This window comes from Alosa sapidissima, chromosome 22 (assembly GCF_018492685.1).
Source record: "Alosa sapidissima isolate fAloSap1 chromosome 22, fAloSap1.pri, whole genome shotgun sequence".
In the NCBI taxonomy this organism is placed as follows: domain Eukaryota; kingdom Metazoa; phylum Chordata; class Actinopteri; order Clupeiformes; family Clupeidae; genus Alosa; species Alosa sapidissima.
In genome coordinates this window covers 19,777,210-19,785,599 of record NC_055978.1, presented here as the reverse complement: position 1 = coordinate 19,785,599, position 8,390 = coordinate 19,777,210, and the positions used below count along the sequence as shown (strand labels likewise).

Below are 8,390 nucleotides of genomic sequence, written 5' to 3'. Positions count from 1 at the left end.
TTAGGAGGTAAATTAATTGGCTGGACTGATGAGCTGAAGGTCGTTTCCTCCCAGTGCTGGTGTGTGTGTGTGTGTGTGTGTGTGTGTGTGTGTGTGTGTGTGTGTGTGTGTGTGTGTGTGTGTGTGTGTGTGTGTGTGTGTGTGTGTGTGTGTGTGTGTGTGTGTGTGTGTGGCGGGACGCCGTGCGCAGCTCCTCCGAGCGCAGGGTTAATAAGCTGACAGTAACACAGGACCAGATAGCAGCCGGCACCAGGGGCTGTTTTCCAGCCCGCAAGAGGCCTCTGCTGTTGACACTCGCGTGCCTCGTCTCCGTCCTCCCGATCCTCTTCAGAAATGTGCCACACACACACACACACACACACACACACACACACACACACCTACCCCCAGCTTTCTCGTGGGTAGAAGGAGAAGAAAAAAGAAGGGAGGGAAAATAAATAATAAAATAAAATATGGCTACCCCATCCTCTTCCCCTTACAAGATCTGAATATTAATTTATTTTGCTATAAATATTAAAGCAATCTGTACCTTTTAAAAATTCTTTTCAAATTCAAAGTCCCCCCCCCCCCCCTACCCCACCCCCCCAGCTGCATTGAAGAAGCCTCGCCCAGGAGAGAGCTGCCAACAGACACCTCCTAATGCGGAGACTTGCTTGATAAGGTTTTTTTTTTTTTCTTCCTCTTCTGCGGTCCGGGGGGATTTCCCCGATGCATCCGACGTGTCAGAAATAATTAGGTTTTGTCAGATTTATCATCATGGCACAAACCCTCTCTCCTAAGATGAGGCCTGGATCATGTTAAGCCTTGTTTGTGTGTGACAGTCCTATTATTCTTGTTAGTAGTCCAACTTCCCGACAACCCTCTCTCCCTCTCTCTCTCTCTCTCTCTCTCTCTCTCTCTCTCTCCCTCTCTCTCTCTCTCACCCTCTTTTGCTCTGTCCTGCCCTCTCTTGCTCTCTCTCGCCCTTTCTCTCTCTCTTTCTATCTCTCTTTCTTTCTCTCTCTCTCTCTCTCTCTCTCTCTCTATATGTCTGGGTTGGGTTTTTTCCTTTCCTTCTTTCCTCGTGTTACTGGCCTTGCTGTGTTATTGACAGACACGGCAGATAGGCATCTGATGTTATGCGTCCAATGGGGGTGATGGGGGTGGGGGGAGACGCGGCCCCCTTGTGCCAGAGTTGAAGGTGTCGAGGCTGGGCTTGATTAATGGGACTGCTGCCTGTTGGCTGTTTTCCGGAGAACCCTTGTGCCACCGACGCCTCGGCATGTTAAAGAGGGGGCCGCAATTTCTATTAACGAGATAAAATATACATGGATGTACTCACACTTCCTCTCTAATGCACACACACACACACACACACACACACACACACACACACACACACACCGTGAGAGACACACATACACACACACACACTACAATATACACACAAACACTTGCATATGCCACTAGTGATTGCAAAACATGTCTGGGTCTTCTACTGCACCAATACACAGACATACACAGTTCATCTGTTATAGTAAATATATACTATATACTAAAGCTACCATAGATAATTGCTGAGGTCTAAAGTGACATGATACCCCAGTTCCACATCACTCAGACACACACTCACATGCAAATACAACATCAAAAACAGAGTGTGTGTGTGTTGAAATATATTTGAATAATAACACAAAAATGTGTTTTGTGTATAAGAAAGAAAGAGCGTGTTTTCTTAAGTCTGTGTGTGTGTGTGTGTGTGTCCGTGTGTACTTGCCACGGACAGGGTAAAGGCCTCATATAAAACTTTCTCGCCGCGTCTTCCGCCATGTCTTGTCTCTAATTACCTTTAACAAACAGCAGCGTGACACAGAGCAGTGATCTGACAGCACTCAGACTTGTGAGCAAACTACTCAGATATTTATGAGAGGATGTACCTCTGCACAGCACACAGCATCCTTAGTACAGACACACAGATATGCAGAGAGGAAGGAGTGTGAGTCAGAAGAGGAGGAGGAGGAGAACGAGAGTGAAAGAAGGAAAAAAAGAAAGAGGAAAGTGAAAGCAAAGGGATGAATTGCATTATGGGAGTTTGTTCCTCATCTTTGCCCCCTCCTCTTTTCCAGGTCCTCTATCCACGTCAAGGAGGAGCCACTCAACATGGATGACGACGACTGTCCGATGTCGCTGGTGACGACAGCCAATCACAGTCCAGAGCTGGAGGAGGATCGTGAGCTGGAGGAGGGCAACCTATCGGAGGACCTGGAGTGATGGATGAGCCCCACCTTTTCAACCCTTCTCAGTATAACAAACCACACCAATTATGTCTGTCCAGATTAGCCACAAGGCCACGTCCATAGAACAAACCCCCCTTCCCCGTCTCAAACCACTCTGTTACCAAAACAAGCCCAGGAGATTGGAGGTCAGACTATTTATTGAGCATGTGTCCAGGAAGAAAGAGAAACGGCCCAAAGAAACTCTTTACTGAAGCCTCCGGGAGTCAGTAAGAACCAGCATGAGATGTCTGGTTGTTTTTTGGGGGGAAAAACAAACAAACTGTACAAAGCAGACAAAACAAAAAACAATACAAAACAAACACACACTACAAAGAAAAAAAAAAGACTTTTTTTTGTTTCCGTCTCTCGAGCGAGCAGCTTGGACAACATCAGGCTGGAGAAACAAGCAAACACAGGCACACAAGCGGTGCGGACGTTTTTAAAAAAACTCACAAGGATTCCAAACGACCGAGCCTGACTTATATAAAAAATAATGGCCTCATGTACTGCCAAAAAAGAAGACATTTTATGTTTGTGAATATCCCACCTGCAGTAGTTGTTGATGTTAGAGACAATTGCTGGTTCAATTTAAATTGTTCTGTTTTCATTTGCACAGGAGTAGTATCAGATATTAATGTCACTGCCTGTACGTTGCTTCAGAAAGTTTTAAAAACATTGTTTTTTGTTATCGTTTCAGTTCTTTTTCTTAACCATGCCTTTCGGATATTTTTGTTGTCCTTTTTTTTGTTGAGTTACAAAAGAAGCGCCAACTGTAAATTCCCATTTCTGAATTCTCAAAGAGAGAAACACCACACGGTTTCACGACTGTTGCAGCTGTCCAAAAAAAAAAACAGAAAAGAAAAAGAAAGAAAAAAATAGGTCTCTATCTTTGTGCTGGGACGTGACGTGATAAGTTGAGATGTAACTGTTTGTGAGTACCACGCTACTAGAAGAAGGAAAAAAAAACGAAACCAAGAAAAAAATGGCTTAGGGATGCATTTCTGCGTATTCTTCTACCGTTGTCTTTTACCTCCTCTTTGGAAAAGCTTTGTCTACCTGCAAACAGTCACAGGCAACAGCTGCAAACCAAAGCCTACACTATCAATGGCCAATAGATTAGTCAGAAGGTACACCTTCTGTAACTTTAACCTATTACAAAGAGAAGCTTTTTTTGTTTGTCTGCTAACTACCTTTGATGAACCTCTGGGATTGTCTCTAATACCCTGTACAAAGATTTTCGGACAGAGGAGCCGATTTTAAATGTATAATTTGATGAGGAGTCGTAGAGGGTCCACTTTTGGGAGGGAGTTATATTGTGTGTATTAGGGGAGGGGAATTGTTGTCGTCTAGCCGAAGGTACATATTGGGAACCATTAATGAGCAGCTATAGATGGACCATGACCAAAACTAATATTTGTGTATCAGTGGAAGTACAAAAAACATGTTGTTGTTGATGTTGTTGCTGTGGAGATATTTTTTTTATTTTATTTTTTCTGTATCACTTTTTAATTTGTAATTTTTTTATTTTTCTAACTTTATTCTTTGTTTTTGATCACTTGTGTTGCCATTGTGTTATTGTTTTTCTAGTGAATGTGTACTGTTCTGTGGGACTGTCAATGAAACGTCACGTCTTTCTATCGCCATTCTGCCAGCGTAGGGCTGGTCGAGCGCAAAACCGAAACTGAAAAAAAAAAACATTGTAACCAAACATTTTATGATATCTAGATAAGCCAAAAAATCAATTTTCTCAAGTTGTGGTAAGACGCGATGTGGCTTGGTCATTGTGTAAAAGCAAATAATAATAGCCATTATAGCGAGGGTTCCAGAGGAAGAAAAATACAATTCTTTTCTAGGTGATTTTTGCTTCATAGCACGACATTGAGCTCTGTCTGTATAAACCAGCCTGTCGACTGCGGAGACTCACCCTCTGTCAGCTGTGAGGCCTCATGTCATGTTTGAGGTAAAGGAACAGGTTGATACGTACATGTAGCTGTGGTTGCGGTATGGTTTTTCTATGTAGCGAATATCATCTAGAAAAGTGCACGTCGCTTTAACACTCACGTTTCTTCAGTCAAACCAAAGTAACACAAATTCTGCCTCTACGTATACGTGATAGAACTGCTTCAACTGTGCACCAGATCGAAATCTCGCACGCAGTCCAGTTAGATATTTTTTGTTTATTTACTTTAATTCTTTTTTTTTCCTTTAGCTTTTTTCATTTTTCTCTTTTTAGTCTGCCGACTTTCCCGGTCCTCATTCATGGCCAACTACCAATGCAGAAGGGTGTCTACAACCTAAAAATGCTTTGTATTGTATTTACAATATTGATGTGTGTCTACTTTAAATGTATGGGGAAATTCCGTGCATATGTTTGATTTCCAGTGTGGTGCCACAGTCAAGAGGTTTGATGATAGAGCTTAGTGTGAGTGTGCACACACACACAAACACACACACACCCACACACACACACACACACACACACACAGGCACTTATACACACACACACAGGCAATTGTGTACTTATAAAGTACACAAATATAAATGCACACTTACACATGCTCATGCACACATACAGACACACACACAGACACACACACACACACACACGCACACACACACACCAGTTCCACTCAAAGACGGAGCTGGGCCCAGGAACAAAGCTTATTCCTCCCGATTTGCTGGAGTCAGCGAATCGACTTGAAAACGACGTTCATAATAATCTTATCACACCAAATATACGGACGCCGTGTCTTTCAAATAAAAAAAGGAAGGCTTTCTCCCACCCACTTACCCAAAAAAAAGGCTTTCTAAAGAAAAAAAGCTTCTACCTCTGCACAACGATATATAATTTTTTTTTTTCTTTCCCAACAATTACGTCAGATTGCACGTCTAACCCGAACGCCACAAGAGCTCTCTTTCTTCACTCTGCTCTCTCTCTGCTCTTCTGGGCTGGTCTCCATGGACACGGCCGTCAGGCGGTTTACATTCCCTGTGTCAGACCTGGCAGATTTGCTTTGTGAAAAGTTGTCCTCGAACATTTGTAGAATGATTATGTAAAAAAAAAAAAAAAAAAACTCGACCTGTAAGGGGATATTGTGTTTAAAAAAATGCATGTCTAAACTCATTTGGTGGACTGGAAAAAGCATCTAAATGTGAAGCATTGGGATGGTGGCCTACTGTTAGCGTACCATGCATATGAATGCATACCTCAGCTGTGTTGCTTTGGAAAGGACAAAAATGACTCTACCACAGAATGCATATAACCTGTAGATTTTGCATGGGTTTTGTAAAAATGAACAAAAAAAATATTAAAAAAGACAAAAAAAAGAAAAAAAGTCTAAAATAGTTGCTTGCACACAATACCAGGAAGACCTCCAGAAATGCAGTCTGCTCCCTCTCTAGATATTAGGATTGTCTGGGATTCTTCTGGGATGATTCGTCTGTATTTTGATAATTGTGCATATTATGTATAAAAAACATTGTTGGTGGACCCATAAAAATTTACCAGACATTTTTTTTCTAAGCTGAGAAAAAAAAGAAATCAGTGTTTCTTTTCTGAGTTTCATGAAAGATTTTTACTGTTCTCTCTCTCTCTCCCTCTCTCTCTCTCTCTCTCTCTCTCTCTCTCTCTCATTGCTTGCTAAGACTAGCAACCCTGCTTTCTTTCTGCATCTGCTTTGCGTAGCTGTAAGGCTTTAAACTAATGTGTGTATTTATTGCTTGTACCTCTGTGAATACGTTATGAAGCATCATGTCTGGCCGTTGAGTCTCATATCCTTTCTACTCTCTAATAATCGGGAAAATGATCCCCTGTGTATACAGTAAATTGGAACTGTAGCAAAAAATGTTTATGTAATTGGTGAATAACTTTTTTTAATCGGTCTTTATATTTTTTTGTTTTGTTTTGTTTGATTGTTTTCATTCTCTTGTTTTCATTTTTTTATTTTGTTTTGATTGAGGGTAACTCATTTTTGATACTTTTCATTACCGTGTACTGTGTCCATATGTTTAAGATAGGAGAGTAGAGGTCATCATTGAGAGTCGTAAAAAAAAAAAAACAAGCTGTTATTATTTTCTGTATCCATGGCTTTTTTTCACTGCTGAAGAAAAATAAAGGACCAAAACTTAGGAAATTTGAAAAAGCAACTGTCTACCTCGAACACCGGGGAGTGCCGCACTTTTCTTGCATCAATCCATCCATCCATCTTTCATCCACACGAAAGCTGATGCTGTGGAAATTGAGGGTCATTACACTTTCATGCCTTGTGCAGGACAGAATAGCTGCTGAGAATGAAGAGGGTGAGAGAAAACGAGAAAGGCAGAGAGATATGGTGAAGAAGTCATGAAAGAATAAACAATGAAAGTTTAATGGTCATGTTACAAGCCTTTGTTGCAGCCTTCCAACACCTCATGTGTTGTTTAGATAAAACTGGGATAGATATGTGTGTGTGTGTGCGTGTGCGTTTATTGTGTGCAAGCGTGGGTTTATAATGCATGTTTCTGTGCAATAATAATGTCTGTGAGTGTGCATACTGTATGTCTGTGTCTGTGTGTGTGTGTGTGTGTGTCTGTAAAATAGGCTGGGCTCATGTGGGGTGAGGCTGTCTTTGATCCGAAGTGGGCTTTGGCCCAGCAGACAGTTGTAGTTGAAACGGTTGTTTGCTGGTTGCCTGTGTTGTGCCCTCCCTGGAAAAGTGCTAGACACTCCTCCTTCTCCTCCTCCTCCTCCTCTCCTCTCCTCTCTGCGGTGTCTCTTCACGCCAGGCCACATGGTAAACTGTGTCATACATACTGTATATGGCACATTGTCCAGTGCTACATAATAAATGAAGTTTATGCAAAGCAAATTTTGCTCACTCACACACTACGGGTTAGGTTTTCACATTCATTGCGGGTGTATGACTGTGTGTCTGACTGTGTAGCATGTGTGTGTATATGTGTACAGTGCGTGTGGCATGTGTACAGTGTGTGTGTGCCTGTCTGTGTGTCTCTGTCATGGTATGAGTGCGTTTGTGTTTTTGCGGCATGTGTGTACATGTGTACTCTGTGTGTGTGTGTGTGTGTGTGTGTGTGTGTGTTACCACGCCAGTGTCAGTTGTTGTGTTGTGTTTGAGCCTCGGCTTAAGAGGAATTCCAGTCTAATTCCCTGGTAATCACCGGCTTCTCCCCCAACCCCTTAATTGACTCCACTTCATTTGTCTCTGCTCTTTTTTCGGCTAATTTCTGCAAGCCGCCCTCAAAGACATCTTCTCTTTCCCCCGTGTCAAAAATCATCAGCTGATCTAATAGAGGATCAGCTGAGCCTGTGTCACTGGAACAGACTGGGGCACACGGCACTTTCGACCTTTTAAAGCAACAGTGAGTCGTTTTCATCTGTAGTCTGTAAGATAATTAGTGAAAAGCCAACAGATTTGCCATGCAAGTGCCAACTATAGCACAGTTGGCCCCACTAAAAGCTAGCTAGCATATTAACGCATAAATGAATGCATAAAATGCATTTTGGTGCTATATTTAGTAAGTGTCGTTTTAGTTGATTTTACATTAAGGGGCTTTTATCCTGGATCACATACTGTAACTACATAGTGAGGTAGTGGGAGGGACAGGTGTCTTTACCTGTCCCACACACTATTATATATCATCCAAATAAACTTCAGGATGATTAAAAATCTCTAGTGATTTAGAGAAACATCTATCATAGAGTGGCAAAAACCTATATGCCATTGCCTCAAGTGCCATGTTGTTTCCCATGAAGCGCTAAGCAGTGCGGCATCCATGATGGTGTGCTGCTGGTGCTCTGTGGGGAGATGAGAGCAGCTTTACACGCAGGCTGCCCAGACGGCTGGACCCCAGTAGAGGCCTGCTCCGTCATTTCAATCGGAGAGAGTATGCATTGGCTCCAAACAACAGCAATTGGCTCGCTGTCCCCATGGTGTTGTCTCTTCGCTCACTCTCTTTCGATCTCTCTGTCTCTGTCTCTTACATACATGAATGCATGAATTACACTCTTTCTCTCACGTCTGCACATACTCTGTATCTTTATCTCTCTCGTTCACAGACACACACTCATACACGCACACACACACATATTGGTCTGTACCCAATCTCTCTCTCTCTCTCTCTCTCTCTCTCTCTCTC

At 42.3% G+C, this 8,390-nt stretch overlaps 1 protein-coding gene across 1 annotated transcript in view; it reads left to right on the top strand.

Moving 5' to 3' along the window:
• The window catches only part of foxp2 (forkhead box P2), a 29,175-nt gene extending 22,762 nt beyond the window's left edge, over nucleotides 1–6,413 (top strand). Inside the window, exon 6 of the mRNA XM_042077855.1 lies at nucleotides 2,106–6,413. Within this exon, the coding sequence (XP_041933789.1) occupies nucleotides 2,106–2,250 (145 nt within the window). The 3' untranslated portion in view covers nucleotides 2,251–6,413. The remainder of the gene's footprint in view (nucleotides 1–2,105) is intronic.
• The last annotated feature ends 1,977 nt before the right edge of the window (nucleotides 6,414–8,390 follow it).